We start from the raw sequence: 24,162 nt of genomic DNA, 5'->3' as shown, positions 1-24,162 counted from the left end.
ATGGATCAATTAATTTGAATGGAGCACTTAGAACTCAATGGAGCACTTGGGATTCATGGAGAATGTGACAAAGGAAATGATCATTTGAGTAAGGAATGGATCATCAGGCAAAGGAATAAATCAAGTGACAGAGGAAAGGATCTTCCGAAATTGGTTAAGAAGCAACTTGGAGAAACTTAGATAACTTTGAGCAACTTGGAGCAACATGTTACACCATCCATGTTGAAGTTGTGCCAAGAGGTTGTATAGTGTGCCATCTCTTGACGAATGTTGCGTCATGTGAAGAGCCGTGCCATCTTTTGGAGCATGTTGCGCTACAGTGAAGGGAGTTGCACCACGAGGAAGCATCTTGCACCACAAGTGAACATGTTGCACCATAAGTAATGAATTTGGGCCATGAAGGATGAAATTGTGCCATGAAGGAAGATGTTGTTCCATCTTGGTTCCTTGATGAGCCATTATATCCCTAATGAGTCACAAAGTCCCCTTTGATGCTCAGAAGCTAGTGATGCTCAAGGAATACACCATGTTGTGAAACCATGATGGATGTTGAGCCATTAGTGTTCATGATGCGCCACCAGTGCACTCCACTATGGCATAAGGTGCTCCATCATGTGCGGTGCCGATACTCATATGTTGTATGTCATGGATGAATGTTCCAAAAGATGTTGCATGACGGAATATGATTGGTTGACACCTTTCATGGGCCTATGGGCCAATGGGCTTGGCCCATTAGGATTTTAGGTCTGATCCCTCAAGTCTAAATATGGATGCATGCTAAGTCATTTAAAGTGTCTGAAATTCTAGAGTGATAGACGAATCTCTATGAAACTGCATTTGAAACCTCTGTTTGAGAACTCTGAAATAAAAATAATCCCATCCTACCCGTGGACGTAGGTCACTTTAACGTAACCACGTAAATATTGTATCTTGTGTGCTTTTGGTTTTCCTAGTTATCTGGTTTACTACCTAACAAGGGGAAATGACACAAATACCCTACAAAGTTTCTAGGTTTGGTCGAATCAATCCCTAAATTTAATTTTGTCGCTTTATTGGGGTATAAGGTAGGTTATGACCCGCTCTTTTACTCCTTTTTCAACCTTTAATAGCCAGTACATCATGAGACAGTAACCATTTACACCAAAATAAACTCACATTATGCCCCTATAATGCCAAAGAAATAAATTTGGGAATCATTTAAACCAAAACTCACGAAATCGACTTCAATCGAAACCTTCGTCCTTGATATGAAAACCTACTCACCTGAAAGAAAGCAATACTCACCAATGAGTTGGTCTTCGTCCTCGATATGAAAATCTTCGAACTTATTTTTTTGGCTTTATAAGACGGCTTAATGTATGTTATTTGGTCTAAATGGCCAATATCGCATGGTGTACCAGCTATTAAAGGCTAAAATAGAGTAAAAGATCACGTCGTAACCAAAATAAACTAAACTAAATAATCTAAAACTAATTTAACTAAAACCTTATTTTGTTTAATTGAGGCCAATTTAAGATATTAGAATTTGATTAAATCGGGCTGAACAATACAACAAAACATGGATTTAAGCAACTAATAAGTTATTTCATATGTTTGTTATTTTGATGCTTTTATGAAACATTCTAAGAACTTGATACAGTAAAGTATTTCTATCAAAATTTATAAACATCATGTTATTATTATTGTTATTGTGAGTGTGATTGGTTGGCCTTAAATTTAGAGTATTTATAATGGTTAAACAATATTATAATATAAAAGTTATCAATTCAATAATTTCACTAACTTTAACATCTAATTAAATGACATTTTCAATGAACCTCTTACAATAGCATTTTTTTTAATTAACTTATATATTCGTTATATATATATATATATATATATATATATATATATATATATATATATATATATATATATATATAATATGTGCTATAAAACCCTTTAATTTAATTAGTAGTTTTTGAACATACATTATATCTAAAATTTCACAAACAAACAGAAATACAAAAATAACTATTTCAGGTTTTTATTTTATTTACATAAAATACAAAAAAATGAATAAATAAATAAATAAAAATCTTAGGTCATAATTATCAAAATAAAAAGGAAATTAAAATTTTATATAATCCATATGGAATTTATATTTCATAGTGATTTATCATTAAATGCTTAATATAAAAAATTAATTAATAAAGAAAGAAATAAAAATATTTAAAACTCAAATATAATTAAAGGGTAAAATAAAATATAATAAAAAATAAAGAATTAATTATAGTAAGCATACAAATACATTCATCATTAAGTAGATATTGAATGGTCAATAAGAAAACAAATATGTCGTATGCTCTAATCATTTTAAATAATCAATAAAAAAAATAATAAATTATAAACAAAGCTCTTTCATTATACATTCTCCTAACAAATTTTAAATGATCAATAAAAAAATAGTAACAAATTATAAACAAAGCTCTTTCATTAGTGTTCTCCTAACCAATCTAGCATTAGATAAAAAAAAGTTATAAACATTATTTGTAAATTAGAATTAAAAAAATAGATATAATAACAAATTCCATTATTTATTTTAAATATTATAGATTACAAGAAATCATCATTTATATCCATCACCATAAATTTACAAACAAAATACATGAATGCAAAATAAATTTGTAAAAATATACACGGCACACAAGAAGAATATACAACCAATATGATATGACATGTGGAGCAAACCGAGGGAACTGTCCTAAAAGTAGAAAGCTTTTGCTGAGCATCTCTTATGGCACCATATAATGGATATAGAAAGGAAAGAGTTACATGTTATTTAAAATTCTACATGTAACACCAACAAAGGTTGCATATAACATTCAATCACATGTGTATGTATTAAACATAGGAGCCCTAATTATCTATTTAATTTGGTTGATTGGTGTATACAGTCCTCTTTAATTGAGGTGGTTGTAACTGTTTGATCTTTTATTTGTTTCACTTTTAATTTGTATGTTGTTCCTATTCCACTTCTAGCTACTAGAGGGTAGTTTGTTTGGTTTTTATAATATATTTGTTGGTTTCAAAAATATATATACATGATTGGACCCATCCAAAAAGGCCACATAAACAATAATGTAGTTCGTGTGAATCGAGTGAATGAAATGAAATCAGAGTATGAATCAATCAAGAACACAATTTGTAAATAGAATTTGTTTGTCTCAGTTAATACTTCTGAAAGATACAAGAGTAAATGAGAGTAAAGTACACTTTGTGACAAAAGTTACTCTAACCCTTATACCTATCCATATTTATAGGAACATCAGAAGTAAACAAAATGTACATAAGGGCTAATACAAGTATGCTTCGACATCTAAGTTGCCCTTATGAAATTCATAAAATGAAAACATCAATACAGACTTTGACATAAGACATGAACAAAGACACTTCGACATCTCACATATATTTCAAACCCTACATTATCCCCCTTTGTGAGAAATGTCGAATCCTAAGTCATTAGCATCTTGGTAGCTTGATGAAGTACTTTTTGAATCTATGTATACGATACAATCGTCTTTCGAACCTCAACTTTGTCAGCAACTGTGTTCCTTTTGTAGTTATTAAGACGAACCAGAAGATTCGTATACTGAGAATTTGTGTATCTTTCAACATTTTCTACCTTGAACAAAAACTTAGTAATCTTCTGATTTTTGTTCTTCCCAACCAAAACAACTCCCAGTGGCTTGACACATATTTCACCATCTTCGAAATCCTTTAAGCTGCCTTGACCTTTAAGTAATGTTTATGGCACAGTCACTTGTCTTCCCATTGCTAAAGCAAGTTCGACATCAGTTAAGGCTAGACAATCATAGTAATTGTCTATGAACAACTTAATATGTGCAAACCCAATCAAAAAATCTTCTTTGTTGGTCAATTGAAGTTCGACACATCAACACTACTCAAGATCTTTGCAACATTGATAAGATCATTGAGATTTATCAAAGGAAACTCTGCAATTGAGAAGTTGCAAGCCACATTGTTAGCACGAACTACATAAAAACAAAAGTTCTATAACAATCCTTTGAATAATGTGTCCTTGGAAATGTTCATCACTTTCACAATCTTCACTAAGGACCAGATTTCCTATTCTTTCTTCCCAAGTACAGCATGAAATCTTAACTGTAGCTTCTTGTACTCCTCTTTATCTTCAAACTTGTCTACCAGATGATATTGAGAAGAAATAAACATCATATGATTAATAGGGAAATCCAGTTGGTTGAAATCTGAATTCTCTATATCATAGCTCTTCTTTGGTATCTTCTCAAAATCATACATGTTACCAATAGAAACAATATGTTCAATTATTTAGTAACAGTATTGCTTGGTTGGATCTCCTTTTTCAATACCTGGAGGATCACCCTGCCTTTGCCTCAATATGTTGTTGATTTGTGTTTGTCTTTCCATCTCCTTCTCAACATTCTTCTTTTTCTCTTCTTCTAACAAATCCCTGACAATGCCCTTCCCTCTATCACCTTTGGCTTGATTAGAAGGTGGTGGTTTAGAACTTGAACCCCCAGCAGTTGAACCAATGACTATGCCTCTTATCAATGGCTTTGAAGTTACTGTGGTTGAGGTTGTTGACATAGACTTAGGAAGTGAAGTCGAAATTTGTGTACTCATCACCTTCCCAACAACCTTACCTTGATCAGGATCCTTCAATGATCCAACATCCTTTTCTGCCCCTTGCACTCCTGTTTTAATAGGTGGGGCATCAGTTGGCATCAAATGTACAAGCTTCAGAAGAGGAGCCAATTCAGCTTTCAAATTCGACTCCAGAGAGGAAAACATCTTTGAGAGTGACTCCTGAGAAACCGAAGATGGAGAAGTAGCATCAAGTTTTGAAAGGTATTCCTTCGAACTCCCCCAAAAACTTGTCCAATTTAGCAAACACTTTGGAATCAGACTCCGACTTTGAATCAACCTTGGTGTTAAGAGAATTCTAAAACTCCATTTTTGTAACAGCATCAGCAATTAAATCAACCTTAGAATGAAGGGTTGATTAATTCTAATCAAGTTTAGCAATCTCCTTGGACATTTTGGTTTTGATGGCCTCGACTTGGAGAGTAACAGACTTCTCTACTTTCTGAACTTCTTCAACGAAAAAATATGTCTTTCTTTTGCAACTGCCATCAAATCCTTAACCTCAGATTGAAAATTCTCAGCCTGGCGCTTTAAACGTTCTTCATATTTTGATTCAATCTGCTCCATGGCCATTTTCAACTGATGTTCTTGGGCTTTTAGTAGAACATCAACGTCAATTCCAGTAACAGTGTTTCGAGTCCCGGTGTCTTCCTGGGTCTGAATTAAGGAATTTAGTTTTCGATTCAAAATCTTGAACTGTTTTCCATACATAAGCATATGATCAGGAATAGTTTCTTCCTCTGAGTCGAATTGTATGTCAGCAAGTAAAACCATGACTTCATCTTCCTCTTGGTCTGGAATGGATTGGTCACTGTAACGCCCGTAGATCCGGGCTAGTCAATTTAGAAATAATAGGGGTCGAAAACGACTTTTCGACAAAAGATTATTTAGAATAAATAATCTTAACCAAGTTCTAGAATACATCTCAAGGGTTCCGTACATATAAAGAACGCCGAAATCCGAGTTATAACGAAAAAGTTATGGTTCGTCGAAGTTTTACGGCAAAACCAACACGACACCGAGAGACGTAAATAGTGAATTTACGATGGAGGACTTTTTAGCCTTAGTATTCTAAACAAAAGTCTTATAATATGTTAAAATGAGAGTGTCCATAAAAGGAACACCCAAATCTGACTTCGTATGAGGTAGTTATGATTTTTCTAACATTTAGCATAAAGTGCACAACCCAAAAATTCGAATTTTAGATCGGTCGATTTTCAGCCAAAATAATCTAAACGATAAATGAATATATCGTTAATAGGAGTTAAACGAAAAAAAAAAGACAGTTGAAACGGAGCTCGTATGCGAAAGATATGGACGAAGCTTAGTCTCTACTCTTCGAGCGCGGCGAATTCAATACAGTTTTGTAAATCCGAGATACACTACTACAAAATGGATTAAAAAACCCAGTTAAAAGCTTAATATAACCCGGTTTACAACCGGGTCTTTTATGGGGCGAGCCCTATGTAAAAATCCTAATAAAACCCGGTTCACCAACCGGGCTCTATTAATGTAATATATCTCGGTTTCTATAAAGGAAACGGGTCCTTTAATGGTTAACATGCAGGCTTTTGTGCAATCATATAGTCCGGTTCTCAACCAAAGAACCGAGTTCTTTTATACAGCTTAGATGATGTGTTGGCTGATTAAACAACCCAGTTCTTATGTATACAACCGGTTCTTTAACTGCTTTTTAATTTTATTATTCTCTATTTGATTTATAATCCATATACCAATATATTAGATTTATAATCCATCTTGTATAACAAAGCCATAAAAATGAGAAACAGCCCTTGATGTCAATTTGAAATGATATCTATAAACAAAGAATATAGATGACAAACACAAATGAAAGATTAATCATCAAAAGAAAATCACTAATGGACGACAAAAGCAAAAATATATGGATTATGATTACTTGAAAATGAGCATATACAAAAGTAGCAATTGGTGTGATTTTCCTAATAATCTAGAGAACGAGAGGGAACTGAAAGGTCCAAATGTCGTTAAGCCAGGGATACCTAAAGATTGTTTATTGATGCACATTGGTGCTCTCAGCTCCCATAGTAGTTAACCGTCCAGGTGAAAGGACAACCCCAAAAAGATTCCAAACAAGACCATATCCCACCTTCATATAAAGTAGGCCTTGAAACCTCAAATGTTGATGTATTGAAGACACTTCGATGGGTGTTGCCTAAAAAAAGTACACAAGATATTACAAGTAAATAAGTTTAGCACATTGCATAAATCAATAAAATAATCATAAGATGCAAGTATGAGGAACGAAACTAAACCACATTAGATTTGGAAGAAAAAAAAATATGCACCTGAATGTTGTTTAAGCTAATAAAAACTATTAATGTATATCCAAAAACCTGCAAAAATATATCAAAAGAATCGATTCCAATGACATGTATGAGATTTCGGGATTTCAGGGTCACTAAAATAGGTTCTAAATTGGTTTTTTTCTGTGTGGCGTGGTGGTGATCGGCGGTCGATAAGAGAGTAGATGTGGGCGTTCGATGGACTGTTGTACCGAATTGTCGTCAATGGTGAGAAGCGGTTAATTTGGGAGTTCGGAGGTAGGTTTTCACTAATATTTATAATTATTTGGGGAAACCTAAAATATGGCTAAAATGGGGAAGGAGGGAGAATTTGGAGGGAGTTCAAAATACTTGCGGCAGTTCGAATTTTTATTGGAGGGTCTGGAAAATAGTTTAAATTTTTTAAAACCTTATTTTTGAGATAAATTTTTCATAATTTTTGTGTATAAGTTTTTATTAAGATATAGTTTTTTTTATAACTTTCGAGATATACATCTATGTACATTAATTTTTATTATTTACACAATTTTATTTAGAAGCTATTTTCTATAATTTTTAAGCAAGAAGCTTTTATCAAAATTTTAAAACTTTTTTTTAATTAGACAAATAGCTAAATATTGTGATTACTCAGTCAATTTCATCGTTGGATATCTATGGAATTTGATTTTGTAGTCAAATTCATAGTTGGATAGTTACAAAATTTGATTATGTAGTTGGATATTACACAATCGGACTATGTAGACAATTCGGTAGTCGGATAGCTAACATAATCATATTACATAGTCAATTTCGTATTTATTCCTAATTTAGGTACCAAATTTCATTTTGTAGCAATGTTTGTAGTAATTTAGCTATGAAATTTTATTTTGAACTAGTTTTCATAATTATTCATCAGATTTCTTTAGTGAATGCTAATTTAGCAAATGGGTCTAAACCGAACTTTTTGATCACATAATCTATATTATCCACATCCAAATAAGACTAAACCTCTCTTTCCCCAATACCCAAATTCTTATGATATTTAATCTTTAGGTCATGACCCTAAATTATTAAACAACTAGAAATAAGATGTTACAATTATCTCAAATCCTAATACTTATCTACTTTCATTTTATCAAATGGAGCATTATGGATTGCCTCGTGAGGCACTCCAAAACCATCCAATGGAAGAGGTTTCTAAAACAATTTTTTTTGCTCAATTGTTAAGCAATTACCAAATAGTCCTTGTATTTTTAATTAATTCCAATTGATCTTAAATTTAGTCCAAATTAATTATGACCAATTATTAATTAATTTAATCTATTTCTAAATAATTTATTAATCATATAATAAACTAATAAATTTTTAACGATCCAAAAATCATAAAGTAAAAATTCATTTTTCACTCCAGATATAAACTCCAATTATTCTTATCAACCATTCAAAAGCATGTTAAGCGAAAATAGATATCAGACGAAACGCATAATCGAATCAAAACAGTTGATCAAAAAAAAAATTCTAGATCAAAAGTGCAGAATACTTTTGAATTTGAAATAAGATTCAAAAACTTTTGAAAACACGAGAAAATCATAAATCAACCGAGAGAATTATGCTTTGATACCAAATATAATTCGTATGAATTGAATGAATGAAATAAAATCAGAATATAAATCAATCAAGAACACAAATTGTAAATAGAAACTTTTTGTCTCCATTAATACTTTTGAAAGATACAAAAGTAAATGAAAGTAAAGTACACTTCATGACAAAAGTTATTCTAACCCTTATACCTATCTCTATTTATAGGAACACCATAAATAAACAAAATGATCATAAATAACCAAAATGTACATAAGGGCTAATACAAAGCTCCCTTATGAAATACATATAATTAAAACATCAATACAGACTTCAACACAAGAAATGACCTAACACTTCGACATCTCACATTCAAACCCTACAAATAAATATTATACTTTCTTTTTAATGAAGTTAACATTTAAATTGGACAACTATATACACTGTCAGATTTTTTTTCTTATTTAAAATGGACATATTCACTTATTGAGTTACACCATAAAACATGGTTTCACCTGCCATGATAGAATTAATAAATATTTTTAAATCAACGATGATTTAAAAATGTAACACTAAAATGATCATTTAGCCCATTCAAACTGTTTATTCAATCTAACAAAAAAAAATCATACATTTTATCCAAACAAACATCATTATTCCTTTATCCATAATAAACTCAAACAAACATCATGTTCTATAATCTTTTCCAATTTCAACATCATAAATTAAAAAAAAAAAAAAAAAAAAAGTTTTACAAAACGAATCCAGTGGGTAAAATTACTGATATGTTGTGAACTCATCTTAACTTAGATTTTTTTGAGCTTTTAAGGGGTTTAGCTAAAGGACGAGGAGCAGGTTTTGCAATGGCTTTTTGGAAGTTATATTTAACAGAAGAAAAAGCACAAAGCACTGCAATTAGCATCGTTGGGTAAACGTAAACGGATCTTGTGGGGTCCGTATTCACCGGTTGTTTTCCCAGTAAACCTTCTTTCACAAGTCCCCATACAATTAAAAGTGTCCCAAACATGCTCATTCTTTGAGGCTTTAGTAAACCGATAAACGCTCCTGCCACTGAGAAGTAGCTTCCTGCTAGAACCTGAAAACAAGTCCCAATTTTTTTTTTTTTTATTTATTAAAAAAACAGCAGCCTACTTTCATTTATTACAAGTATTCAAGGGAAGAGATAGAAACCTCTAGGCGTTGTAGATCAGGTATTGCTGAGACTACTTTTATATCAGTCAAATTGTAAATGTGAAGAACATTATTCCAGCTTGGAAAACTCATGTTGTAGATTAACTCATTAAAAATAGCCCCTGGGTAAAGAAGACCTTTAACTGCTGCTGATGGAAAGATCTCACTTGCAATTAGCTGGCTTGATGTGATCTGGATAGGTGATGTACACATACCCGATCTACATGGTATCCTGATTTACAAAAATTATTACTAATATTTTAATATCACAAAGGAATCATGAATATGTTGATCATAGGATAAGAAATAGCAATAATTGCTTCTAACTGTCGATCTTTTGCTATTACCTTATGGTTTATATTGTTATAAATTGATAACTTGAAAGCTTAATGCAAATCCTTGTTAGTCCTATCATATTTGGAAAGCTGTAATGCTGTTAAAAAATGTATCCTTCTCCAAAAAAAAATGTCTATATTATATAACAAAGTGTGAAAGTTGACTAGCGAATGAGTTTTACTTTAGGGTTTCTAAAGTCGATCCAACAAGAGAAATATGAGAAAATTCTTGAATATGCAGTTCAATCATCTAAAGATCTGTTCTAAGAAAGTTTATGCAGTTCAATTCGTTCTTAAATAACGTATGTATGATAGCCCCAATTCGAGTCAAGTGAACAAGGCAGATATTCATCAGAGAAGGGGATCCAGTAACCACTAGCGCAATCAATACAAAGATTGAGTAAAACTACAAGTGATATCGAGTTCAATAAATCGTGAACCACACACAAACATTAAAGATATGAATCGAATTGTAAACAAATTAAATTATTAATAATACCTGAAAAACGGAATTTGGAGGATGATGAGGAAAAAGTAAACGCGAGCTGCATATATCGGAAGATTCGCCAGCTTCGCCATTGTTAGAGTGAGAGTCAGTGAGAGAGAAAGGAGATCACAACTACAAATCCGACTTCTAGAAGACTGAATGAGGCCTGCAATCATACAGTGTATTATATTAGCATTTAGCCCCCAAACTTTTTAATTGCTCATTACAGCAACTTCACTTGTAAAATTTTGCAAAGGTTTATCCATAAAGATTAATTACATTTACACATTTATGTCTAGGGTGCACAAGGGGCCGTGCCTTCTGGGCTTTGGCGATACCCGGGCACGAATCAACAGGCCCATCAGGCAGTTTTTTTTTTTTTTTTAAGTGTATCAAAAATGAATTTAGTTTATTGCAATTTAGCATTTTGGTAAAATCATAAAAGTAAATTACTGATAAGGTAATTTGAAATAAGTTATTAGTTAACAAGTTAGTCTAGAATAAGTTATTGATAAGTTAGTTTCTAAGCTAAATACAAGCTAGTTTCCCAAAAACAGGGACGTGTGTGCGTCTCAATCGGGTTATGTCTTGGGTTTTTACAGACCTCACCAAGTCGCGTCATTAGATTTCGATATTTTCTTTTAAATATCTTTTATAACATCAAACAAATAAAAAGATTTTAATACGCGATAAAACTTAAAATATGCTTATATTTCATTGTTGGAAAGTATTATTATTACATATGATTAGTACATAAAAATACACTACTAATCAATTTCTATGAAATATTCTTTTGGAAGGTGAATTTTTTTTTTTCCCCTTTAACTAATGTAAATAATGTATGTTGGTATCTTTTAATGTATGTTATGTGGGGTTGCTATGTCTATTTATATTCAATTGTGATGATACTATACAATGAAGTCATCTGTCCCCGGACGTTTCCGCCGTCCTCGTTCGGGGGTGTGACAGATTGGTATCAGAGTATTGTTTATAGTGAACTAGTATATCTAACCATACAAGATATACAACTATAAATACAATGGGACTAAAACACTCTAACTAAAAATATACTATAAGTATTTTATAAAAGTGTACATACATACATGCATATTAGAAAAAAAGGTTATAATAAGAAGTATTTAGAAGAGTTGGACATCGCGATTAAACTTAGACAGTTATGTAATCATATCTAGGGTAAATATAGTCTGATCAACTATATTTATTCGAGATATGACCAACATGTATTTAGGAGTGGTCGAGGTGGACAATAAATCTAAAACTTACCAACTTTAAACCAAAAGGGTCTAGGAACAAAACTAAAAGAAATAAAATACTATAGGAGTATTTTGGCATTCTATCTATTTTCTTGTGCTTATATACTTTTGTACATACGCCATGGCAGGTTTTCACCACCCAGGAGATCCTTACTTCCCCAACTAGGGGAACGCGGGGTGGATAGTAGAGAATCCTTAGGAGGATCCCGAGGAGATTCTGGAGGATGAGTCGTAGGAGGAAGTCGAGGAGGAAGTAGATGAGGAGATAGATGAGGAGGAGGAGGATGATGAGTCGGACGCGGAGTCCGAAGTCATCGACCCTCCCTACATGGCTAGGGTACCAGCACACTGATGGGGCTATAATGGTCATGCGCCCCCCCTTGGGCCTATGACCTTGATAGGTGGAGCCTGCATTAAGGGTAACGCCCACCTTTCGGGATAGAGCGAGGATTTTACGACCTTCTCCATGAAGGGCCCGCGAACCGAGCATTTCCCGTCATGGTCCGGAGGATTTCAGACATTGAAGACCAAGCTCAGACGACAGTTCACCGAGTCATGGAGATGAGGGTTGTTATGGAGGTCACGACCATACTCACTCGAGATCTCTAAAGGGATTACTGCCCTATGGATCGGCTCGTCAAGGACCTTACTACTGCGCGAGCGGAAGTGAGGGAATATCAGGAGAGGCATGTTGCCCTAGAGGAGAGGGTGCGGGTAGCCGAGTGCCGTTTGGCCGAGTTGCAGGGCGCCTCTACATCATCCCAGGCACCGCAAGGGACTACTCGACGTGAGTAGGATCTATCCTACTCACCAGCTATGATAGACTAGATGTTTGGGTATGTGTTGGTGCTACCCCTTTTTTTCTTTTTCTTTTTTTTGTATGTAGGACCGACCCTACATCTAAGTGATTACATTGTTCGGAGGGTCGTTATGATGTCAGATTATTACGTATTGTAGACCTTATAAAGGCCAAATTTTCCAAAAAGGTATGTACCAAAACTTTATTGTTAATGAAACAAGCATGTGTTTTATTTATGGATGTTGTTATCTGCTATGTCTTATCTATTCATTTTTATTTGGTAAAACAATATTTCAATTATAAGTACAAAATAACGTTCAATAATCACTATACCTGACATATCTAAACGCGATGTTTCATTACAATTGTATATGCAACATAAACTTTATCAAAAAATTATCAAATTCTACTTGTGGCAGTAGAATGTCGCCCCGAAGATACATCTGACGCAAGAACAACGAGACAGCACCACCACCGTCGCCTCCACCACAAATGGATTCGGTTGCATTTCAAGCAACAGTTTCAGCTGCAGTCACTGTGGCTCTAGCACATATCAACAACAATGGTGCAAATGGAGGCGGAAGTGGGAATGGAATGGGCAGTTCTAAGCATGGGGTTAATCAAGGGCCTCAACGAGTATGCTCATATAAAGACTTCACAAACGGGAAGCCAAGGCCATTCAACGAAAGCGGGGGTGTCATAGCCCCAACTCGTTGGTTTGAGAAGATGGAATCATTCTTTGAGATTTGCGGATGTTCGGAAGAAAGCAAGGTGAAATTTGCAACCTGTACTTTTGTTGATAGAGCTCTTTTGTGGTGGAATGGCCACATAAAGACTCTAACGCTTCCGGTGGCGAACTTGATGGCTTGGGAAGACCTCAAGACCATGATGCTTGAAGAGTACTGTCCTAGAGGGGAGGTACAGAAACTTGAGCAAGAATTGTGGAATCTCACTGTAAAGGACTCTGACATTGAAGCTTACATTTCCAGGTTCAGCGATCTGACGATCTTGTGTCCGGGAATGATCACCTCTAAAAGTAAGAAGGTCGAACATTTCATTTGGGGGCTAACTCCCTCGATTCAAGGGAATGTGATCGCTGCAAACCCAACAACGTTTACCAGCGCCAAACGCCTCGCGCAAAAGCTATATGACCATGGGGTACAAAAGGGCACGAGGACTTCCGTCACTGAACCGAAGAAAGGGAATGATAACAAGAAAAACACGGGAAACAAGAGAAAAGGGCAACAAACATAGGAATCCTCCAAAAAGCAACAAATAGTGGTGGTTCACGCCGCTACTACTCCTGCCACATCGGCTCCCACAAAGCAATGTGCCGGTAATATGACAAAATGTGACAAATGCCCCTTCCACCACCACAGAGCCTGCATGGAGATACAATGCACAACCTGCAACAAGAAAGGGCACATTGCCCGATACTACAAGTCACTAGCACAACAGAACAACCAACCCAACAACATTGGGTCAAGTCAAGCGTGTTATGGGTGTGGAGAGACTGGCCACTTCAAAAGAAACTGTCCCAAGGCTAACAATCGGAATGCAGGGGAACAAGCAGAGTCCCAGCAATAGGACATGAGGAGGCTGTAAAGGATCCGACGGTAGTCACTGGTACGTTCCTCCTCAACAACATCTATGCATGCATTTTATTTGATAGCGGGGCAGAAAGAAGATTCGTGAGTCATAAATTTAAACACTTAGTCGGTCAAAATCCCCAAAAATTAAATGAAACTTTCACTGTGGAAATGGCTAATGGGAAAACAGAAACAACCAACGATGTATTCATAGGGTGCACGTTAACATTAAATAATCACTTATTTCAAATCAACTTAATGTCGGTTACTATTAGGAGTTTTGATGTGATCATCAACATGGACTGGTTAAGCCCCCACCGTGTCGATATTATGTGCTACGAGAAGGTCGTTCATCTTCACCTACCCAATAATGAAACCCTAGTTATATACGGATACAAACCCGGTATGAACCTTCGTCTCATCTCGTATATCAAGGCACAAAAGTGATTACACAAGAAAAACCACGTCTTCTTAGCTCATGTGGTTGATAAGAAGAAAGAAGAAAAGAACATTAAAGACATCCTGGAGGTGTGCGATTTTCTCGATGTGTTTCCCGAAGACCTTACGGGAATACCTCCCAAATGACAAGTCGAATTTCAAATCGACTTGATTCCTGGAGCCACACTAATCGCCAAGTCACCATATAGATTAGCTCCTGCGGAGATGCATGAGGTTTCCAGTCAATTAAGTGAATTACTGGACAAGGGGTTTATAAGACCAAGCTTCTCACCTTGGGGAGCTCCGGTCCTATTCGTAAAGAAGAAGGATGGGTCGTTGCATATGTTCATCGATTACCGCAAACTCAACAAGCTCACCGTCAAGAATCGATACCCTCTTCCTGATCGACGATCTATTTGACCAGCTGCAAGGAGCAAGATACTTTTCCAAGATAAATTTAAGGTCCGGGTATCACCAGCTATGGTTCCAAGAAGAAGATATCCCCAAGACCGCATTCCGAACCCACTATGGACACTACGAATTCGTAGTGATGCCCTTCGGTCTAACAAACGCACATGCAACATTTATGGATTTGATGAACCGAGTATGATGACCCTACCTCGAAAACTTCGTGATTGTCTTTATCGAAGATATACTCGTCTATTTACGAAGTAAAGAAGAGCACAATCAACATCTACGGCAGGTTCTGGAAACATTAAGGCAGAGAATTTGTATGCAAAGTTCTCCAAATGCGAGTTTTGGATTTGAAGGTTGGATTTTCTAGGCCATGTGGTCAGTGAGGAGGGAATACATGTGGACCCTTCCAAGGTCAAAGTAATTAAGAGTTGGGCAACCCCAAGAACCCCAACGGAGATCAGACAATTCTTAGGCCTCGTTGGTGATTACAGGAGGTTCATACAGAATTTCTCTAAGATCGCCAAGCCACTCACCTCCCTAACTCAAAAGGGTGTACCCTTCATCTGGGAGAGGAAACAAGAGACTGCCTTTCAAACCTTGAAACAAGCCCTCTGCAGCGCTCCGGTTTTGTCTCTTCCAGAGGGAACAGAAGACTTCGTGGTGTATTGTGACGCTTCCAACCAGGGGTTAGGCTATGTACTTATGCAGCGCGGAAAAGTTATAGCCTATGCGTCAAGACAAATGTAGACCCACGAGGTGAACTATACCATTCACGATCTTGAGTTGGGAGTTTTGGTCTTCACTCTAAAGATTTGGAGGCACTACCTCTACAGGACGAAGTGCACCATTTTCACGGACAACAAAAGCCTCCAATATATCCTGAACCAGAAAGAACTAAACATGAGACAACAACAATGGGTTGAGCTGATGAACGATTATGAATGCGAGATCAGGTACCATCCGGTCACGGCCAATGTGGTGGCCGATGCCCTAAGCAGAAAGGAATACTCAAGTTGCCGAGTAAGAAAACTAACAATGACCATCCATTCCCACTTGACTTCGCAGATCAGAGAGGCTCAACTGGAAGTCTTGAAACCAAAAAACATCACAAACGAAGCCTTGCGTGGGAGGGACAAGAATTTTATGATCTAAGAGGATGGAGCCTACTACCTCATGCACCGGATCTGGATACCAAAGTTCGGTGGGTTTAGAGAAGTGGTTATGAATGAAGCACACAAAACAAAGTACTTCGTCCATCCGGGTTCCGATAAAATGTATTTGGATCTCAAACAACACTATTGCTGGGCTAATATGAAAGCCGAGATTGCTACCTATGTGAGAAAGTTCCTAACTTGCGCTAAGGTTAAGGTAGAGTATTAGAAGCCCTCGGATCTCCTACAATATCCAGTGATACCCGAGTGGAAATGGGAATGAATAACAATGGATTTTATAACCAAATTACCTAATTCGGCTGACGGACTGGACGCCATTTGGATGATTGTCGATCGGTTGACTAAATCCGCCCATTTCCTGCCAATAAAGGAAACGTATAAAATGGAAAAGCTGACCCGGATCTACATAAAGGAGGTTATGAGATTACATGGCATGCCGATATCTATTATCTCTAACAGGGATAGTATATTTACATCACAAGTTTGGCAGTCACTCCAGAGATCGTTGGGAACTCAGCTTGACATGAGCATTGCCTACCATCCTCAAACAGATGGTCAGAGTGAGAGGACCATCAAAACATTGGAGGATATGTTGAGGGCTTGTGTGGTAGATTTCGGCAAGGCATGGGATGCCAACTTGTCGCTGATTGAATTCTCATACAACAATAGCTATCACACGAGTATTAAGGTCGCTCCCTTCGAGGCCCTATATGGAGGAAAATGCAGATCACCTCTCTATTGGGCGGAGGTAGGAGAGACACAAGTGGCAAAGTGGCTAGTACCCAACAACACTCTAACCGGTCCTAAAATCATCAGAGAAACAACTAAGAAGATCGTCCAGATTAGGGAACGACTAAAAGCATCCAGGGACAGACAAAAGAGCTACGCAGATAAAAGACAAAAGCCTCTGGAATTTCAAGTGGGTGATTGCGTACTGCTAAAAGTCTCTCCTTGGAAAGGGATGATATGCTTTGGGAAGTGTGGAAAGTTGAACCCAAGATACATCGGACTATTCGAAATCCTTGCCAGGATAGGTTCGGTGGCTTACAAACTGCAGTTACCACCAGAGCTCAGCAATGTACACCCTGTCTTTCATGTGTCAAACTTGAACAAATGTCTATCTGACGAAACTCTCATTATTCCACTCGATGAGATTGAAATAAATGATAACCTCCATTTTGTTGAGGAACCAGTTGGAATAATGGACAGGGAGGTGAAACGAACAAAACAAAGTCGCATCCCCATTGTGAAGGTCTGATGGAGTGCCAAACGAGGACCTAAGTTCACATGGGAACGCAAAGACCAGATGATGCAGAAATACCCACATCTCTTCCCTACTTCGTGAAATCTGCTTTAGAACGAATTCCGGGACGAAATTCCCTCTAATGGGGGGATGATGTCACAAGTAGCAATTTAGAGTTGAGATTGTGAATCTTGTACAAAACAATTCTTCTATGTAACCTTGTTGCGTCAAAATAGTGAAATTCAAAGTACAATGTTATTTGAATACATATGTGCAAACACTTAGAATCAAGTTGTCATAACCTCATGAAAACCCAAGTTTGATCCAATAGTTAGACAAAATCAATTTTCGGGCTTTGCTTAGAGTTCTCGGCCCAAACACCTTATTAGGCCGAAAACCCCTTCTTTTGAGCCTTCCTTTGGCCAAAAACTCCTTTATTGGACCAAATTAAACCCAAATGCCCATACCCATCTTAGAACCGAAAACCTTGAAGTTGTGTATACAACATACTCTATCACATAACTCTAATTACCACTCTAGGTAAAGTATAGTGAGAAGACTCACGTTGGGCAACTCGGTAAACCTCGAACTCTGAGATACTTCACTAGCCTCCGCCTAATCACATAAATAATTACTCTAATTAATACAACTTCTAAAGGCTAGGCTTGTTGGATTAGTGTCTAAGTCCATAACTATTTTGGTATGTACTTGACCCGATTATGAGCATGGTCCTTTTGGGTTGCCTTCACCATAGCAATATGTAGGATGATTTAAGGAGAGAAAGGTTTAAATATGATTTATTAATATATTATGAGAATAATATATTAAAGGAGAAATCATATTGTTTAATTAATATTAGTCAATAATTAATTGATAATTAATTTTGTGGCTAAAAGAAATTAATTAAACTTAGGGGACTGAAGTTGTAATTATAAGATAATTATAATTGGGCTATGGATCACCTAATAATATATAGATTGGACGAATTCTATGGGAAGCCCATTAGAAATCGTCCAAGGGATATGTTTAAGGAGTCCATGGGCTGCTTAGGGCCTAAGCAGTCAGATTAGGGTTTCCTAGTTGTAAACCCTAATAGCCTACATGTATATAAAGGGCCCCTATGCCCCAAAAATGTGGACAAGTCTTCCATTAGGGTTTCCAGCCGTTTTTGGGCAGCCTCTCTTCTTCTCCTCTTCATCCAAGTTGCTTAGTGGTGTTTGTGACTCCATTAGAGGTGCAGCACTTGAGGCACTAAGCTTTCTAAGGCCAATTCAAGCAAGGAATTGATTGTTATTGTTATATAACAATCAAAGGTAATTCTATAAACCCTAATTCAGTTTATAATATGTTAGATCTTAGTTTATTAGTCTTGGATTCAAAGCATGTGCAATAGAGAAACCTAGATCCAAGCATTAGGGTTTGTATGAGCACATAGGATTGTTCTTATGCCTAAAACCCATCAAGGCTAACCCCCTCTTTAAGTTCTCTAAGAAGGGTAAAAGACCATTCTACCCCTCTAACAGCTCATGATTCCAAACACTGACTAAACCCTAAAAGTCAACAAAAGTCAATGGTCAAACTTTGACCCGACTCGTCGAGTGCACTCGTGTGACTCGACGAGTACATGTGTGTCCTCTTCGCCCCTGGTCCTCACTCGACTCGCTGAGTCAACCTTACACTTAACGGGTTATCATAGGTCGCGAATTGCAGGGCAACCCGACTCGACTCGTCGAGTCCCTTATGGGCTCGGCAAGTTCCTCCCATGACAACACTCATCTGACTTCCCCATGACCAATAAACACGTAAAAGTCGAATCTTGCTACACATGCAACGCTCCCAAGGCTTATTTTGGTGAAATCCCTTCTAACATGGAAACCTATGACCATTTCCTCCATAGAACCACAAAAAGCAGCATGGTTCAGGCTCTCTTGACCTCAAAAGGTCCAGATCTAGAGTTTAGCACTCAATGGGACACTATACTCAACTAAACAAGCCAAAAAGGGGTTTAGAAAACCTTAAATTCAATGCCCTTAAGCCAAACAGAAGGATAGGATCGAATAGCTACCTCAAACTTGAAGATCCAAGCTGAAAACCTTCTGAAATGCAATCCTCTTGACCTCCCATTGCTGGAAACACTTCTCCTTTGCAAAAATCACACAAAAAATGATCAAAATGGCTCAACCTCTCTCACAACTCGCTCAAGCTCTCTAGGGTTTCTCTTTTAGGACTGGTAGCCGCAAATAGAGGCTATAAAGTCCTTTAAATAAGGCAAATACCCCGAGAATTAGGGTTTCAATCCAATGCGCGGACTCGTCGAGTCCACCCTTTCCGACTCGTCGAGTCCGTTCATTAATCCAGTCAGCAATCGCGGTCCTACTCAACGAGTCTACGACTCAACTTGTCGAGTCCCTCTCTTTTCTCAAAAATAAAATGATAAAATATAATACCTGGAAATCCGGATGTTACATTCATAGTTAGAGGAAAAATACAATAAACCTTAGGACCAATCATGTAATTTTGTCTTGATTTAGTGAGGAATATGAAGTAAGTCAACATACTAACATGTATTGTTGTAAGTTTTGTACTTTTGTAGTGATTTAGCAAAAAATGTTGAAACTTTCGGATATTCTTTCCAATAGGAACTAATATTTCAATAAAATCCATAGTCGAAGAGTACAATAAACCCTAGGACCAACCATGTAATTTGTTTTGATTTAAAGTTTGGTAAGTGGCTTACCAAAATTTTGAAACTTTCGGGGTTCTTTGCGTATTTTTCTCAAACTTGTAGATTAGATGACCACATTGCCATTTCCATCTCAACCTCCCTAAAACCCTCTAATCAGAGCTCCAAACAATTTCCATGGCGTCCGCTTCACCTCTTCACTTTTGGATGACAAATCATCTTCCTTCAACTTCATATATCCCTAACCCTAACCATCGCCTGCTTCACATTCCAGCTATCTCTGTAAACCTGCGGCAATTGTCTTCTCGTTGCTCCGTCGTTACTTGTGCTCGCCGTCGTAGCAGCAAAAGCAACTCTGCTGTCCCTTCCTCCAAGAAGAAGAAGGTATTTGTTATATTAGGTTCTGGAAATCTCCATTTTTTGCAGCGCTTATAGCTATTTGCCTGTTACAATAACTAACACCTCGACTTAAGTTGGATTCAATTGCTCTCACTGAAAATTGAGCATGAATTGAAACGAAAATTGAAGATCAATGGCTTCAGATTGAAGTAACGCACTCTGAAAAGTGATTTCTGACTATATGATGTTTAATTAGAGGGGCAAATATTCAATATGCATTTAAAGCCATAACTTCATGGACATGTTTTCCATGACAAACTTTCAGAAATGAGATGTCATCATTCATTTATATGTTTGTGTAAAATTCTCATACCTTGAAAATAAATAGCTAATTTGAAAAGCTTCTTATTGTTGAAAACCAATAAAACTAATTAATTTCTCTGGATTGCCTTTTGTTTCTGCAGCAAGGATTGGGTCGAAGTAGTGTTGGTAAGGAAGAAGATATTGAAGAGGATGCTTTTGAAGCACTCTTTAAGCAACTAGAAGAAGATCTTAAAAATGATGGCTTATCATTTGATGATGATGATGATGATGATGAGATAAGTGAAGAAGACCTCATAAAACTTGAACGTGAGTTAGAGGAAGCACTAGCAGATGATGAGTTAGTTGCTTTATTTGATGATACTATCAACGAGGTAAACAAGGTCAAAGTCAAAGACAAGAAGGTGAAAAACACAATAGATATAATGGTGAATGAAGCAACTGAAGAGACTGAAACACAAGATGAAGATGATGATGATGATGAAGATGAAAATGAAGATGAAGATGAAGATGAAGGACCATTGGAACTCAAAAGATGGCAGATGAGGAGATTGGCTTATGCACTTAAAAATGGACGCCGGAAGACTAATGTAAGCATATTTACAAGTTATTATTATTATTTTTTTTCAGATAATTATTATGATTGAAATTCTTGTTAATCCAGATCAAGAATCTGGCTGCAGATTTATGTCTAGATAGAGCTATTGTTCTTGAATTACTTCGTGACCCTCCTCCAGATCTTCTTATTCTGAGTGCTTCATTACCCGATAAACCGGATCCAACAATTTTGGAGCCAATAATAAATCCCGAAGATGCCCTTCTGTTGAAAAGTGAAAAAAATGCAATAAATTTAAATGGAAAGTCGACTAAAAAAGTTCCAGTTCATGAAATGCAAAGTAATTGGTCTACTCAAAAGAGACTGAAGAAAGTGCATTTGGAAACCCTTGAAAGAGTTTATAGAAGATCAAAACGTCCCACTGTAAGTAGTTTATGTTCATTATGTAATTTGTTACAATTTGTATAAAAATTGATTTTGTGGGTTTATTGATAAAATTTAAATGTAGAATGCTATGATTAGTAACATTGTGCATGTGACGAATATACCCCGCAAGAAAGTTTTGAAATGGTTCGAAGATAAACGTGGTGAAGATGGTGTTCCCAATCAGCGCCTTCCATATCAACGGTTTGTTTGTTTCTGATTTTTTTTTAAAATTGATATTTCTCATATAAAAGTTAATAAAATATATATTTACAATTGTAGGGAGACAGAAGCAGAAAATGAACATCAGATTAGCTCTGGAGACGCGACAGAGGGCGAAAAGGTAATTTAGGATAGAGGGTTCATGAAGGTTGGTATAGAAGGTAGTGGTGAAGATCATAGGCAATTAGGCATGTTATGGTTTTGGAGTTTATTTTTGTAAAATTATAAACTTAAAAAAAAAAAAAAAAAAAAAAAAAAAATAGATTTTGTTCTTTATAGACCTATTTTTTGTACCTAGTTTAACACTAATAGAAAATATAAACAATAATTATATGAAAGGTATCTCAAATAAATACAATCTCCAAATAACATAACAATCGTGTGTATAGTTGTGATGCAAAGCCTTGTTAGGTGTCACTTCAATATATGTATAGTTGCGACTCTTAATGCCCTAAACTTGGAATATATAACGAAAATAAGAGGGTCATGTTGGAACATATTGTTCATTTACAACAAACCGACCATATTACTAAATCATCAAGAAACAAAACATAGATGAATCCATGTTGTGAAACTTTGATGAAAAAATAGAAATGGTAACAAATATCTCTTACTTTCCTTCAACCAAACTTTTAGAATGGGGATAAAATTGTAATATAAAATATTGTTGGGCATAGTAGTGGAACCAGGAACGTTCAATAGTAGTGGCATAAAAAAAATTCCGACCAACTATAGTAGGGATAATGTCATAAAAAGCTTTAAGTTTGACATCTACGTGTACATATTTTCTGAAACCGCTCTATTACATTTTCGATCTTCTTTTTCAACATAAGAAACCATTGCATTGTTCAAAACATCATCACCAATTTTGTTACGCAAGTTTGTCTTCAAAAACTTCATCGTAGAAAAACATTTTTCAACTGTTTCGGTCACGACGGGTAAAACCAAAACCAACTTTAACAACCTAAAAACCATAAGATAAGACCGATGTTTCTACGTTTCCATCATCAAACGAGAAAGGTCGGAAATTCATTTCAAACTAGTGAACTGATCATATTTATGCAAAATGTGATAATATATCTCAAGTTAGCTATGTGAAAGAAGTCAATGATGTCATGATTCTTCGTTTCTTGTAGATAGACTTAAATCCATTATGATGTTGCTCTAGCGGCATCATAGAAATTTAGGGTTTGTGGTGGAGATCTGGATATCAACTTGGATCGTAAGAATACTTTCCAAACTGATATTTCTACCATATGTCTGGGTTGCAATAAATTCAACCTAAGATAATCCAAGTGGAACCTACGATACTAGGCACAAAAATCGTAAGCCAAATTGCTAGAAAGGTTCTGTTAAAGTTTGAAGAAAACGAGAGCTAAATTCCGTATCTTTCTTCTGAGAAGGAAGAACCGTTTATATAATAAACGAGATTAGGGTTTCATTAAGGTTGGGCCGTCATGAGTTGCTTTAGAAGCAAGTCAGGGTAATCCGTATTTTAATGAAGATTTAGGGTTACCAAAACTAACGAGTTTCGTTAGTTTTACCATAATCACGCCAAGTCAGCGGGACCCCAGCCAAGGGCTCTGCCCTTAGACCCCGCTAAGGGTGTTGTCCCTTTGGAAACCCCGGACCCAGGGGCGCTGTCTCCGAACCCCCGACTTGTCGTCGAACCGACTTCTAATTTGATCTTATACATGCGTGCACTCCGCACAAACTCGGACATATATTAGAATACAAATTATGAAGCCCCTTAACTCACATGTTAATTCTAGTTACATAAAATGACATGGTGACACTAAAATCACCAACACAACATTGTGATCAAATCGTAAGTGACATTGCATCCTGTCCCCGAAAACCTACTTCATATATTTTACCGATTAACTAAAAGTAAAGAACAAAATAAAAACAAAAGTTAAGATTAATGTTCTTTAGTAAGAATTTACATCATTACTACCCGAACCCAAGTGGAGGCAAATGGTTAGGAAAAGAAAAGCAATCTTCTTGTTTAGCATAATTATCGTAATGGAATGACAAATTTCTCATAGAATATTGACTTTATGCTTGATTTGTTTGGTTTTTTCTAACTGTCTGTGTTTAGGATGC

General features: G+C 36.2%; 2 protein-coding genes and 1 long non-coding RNA gene across 3 annotated transcripts; 1 reads left to right on the top strand and 2 right to left on the bottom strand.

Moving 5' to 3' along the window:
- Positions 1-6,567: 6,567 nt before the first annotated feature.
- Positions 6,568-7,305, bottom strand: LOC145050406 (uncharacterized). Its single transcript, XR_013683408.1, has 2 exons — positions 7,014-7,305; positions 6,568-6,880 (listed from the first exon to the last, which is right to left on the bottom strand). It is a non-coding gene; the product is annotated as an uncharacterized LOC145050406 (long non-coding RNA).
- Positions 7,306-9,200: 1,895 nt separating this feature from the next.
- Positions 9,201-10,835, bottom strand: LOC145052614 (tail fiber). Its single transcript, XM_079000451.1, has 3 exons — positions 10,593-10,835; positions 9,759-9,990; positions 9,201-9,663 (listed from the first exon to the last, which is right to left on the bottom strand). The coding sequence occupies exons 1-3, from the start codon at positions 10,754-10,756 to the stop codon at positions 9,364-9,366; spliced, it is 696 nt and encodes a 231-aa protein (XP_078856577.1). The 5' UTR covers positions 10,757-10,835; the 3' UTR covers positions 9,201-9,363.
- Positions 10,836-20,311: 9,476 nt separating this feature from the next.
- Positions 20,312-22,414, top strand: OCP3 (overexpressor of cationic peroxidase 3). Its single transcript, XM_079000450.1, has 5 exons — positions 20,312-20,579; positions 20,999-21,445; positions 21,520-21,834; positions 21,920-22,038; positions 22,117-22,414. Exons 1-5 carry the CDS (start codon positions 20,373-20,375, stop codon positions 22,184-22,186), a joined length of 1,158 nt encoding a protein of 385 aa, XP_078856576.1. The 5' UTR covers positions 20,312-20,372; the 3' UTR covers positions 22,187-22,414.
- Positions 22,415-24,162: the final 1,748 nt, after the last annotated feature.

This window comes from Lactuca serriola, chromosome 5, assembly GCF_051521515.1.
Source record: "Lactuca serriola cultivar US96UC23 chromosome 5, Lser_US96UC23_V15, whole genome shotgun sequence".
Taxonomy (NCBI): Eukaryota; Viridiplantae; Streptophyta; class Magnoliopsida; order Asterales; family Asteraceae; genus Lactuca; species Lactuca serriola.
The sequence above is the reverse complement of the archived record's forward strand: the minus strand, read 5'-3'. Positions and strand labels throughout refer to the sequence as shown.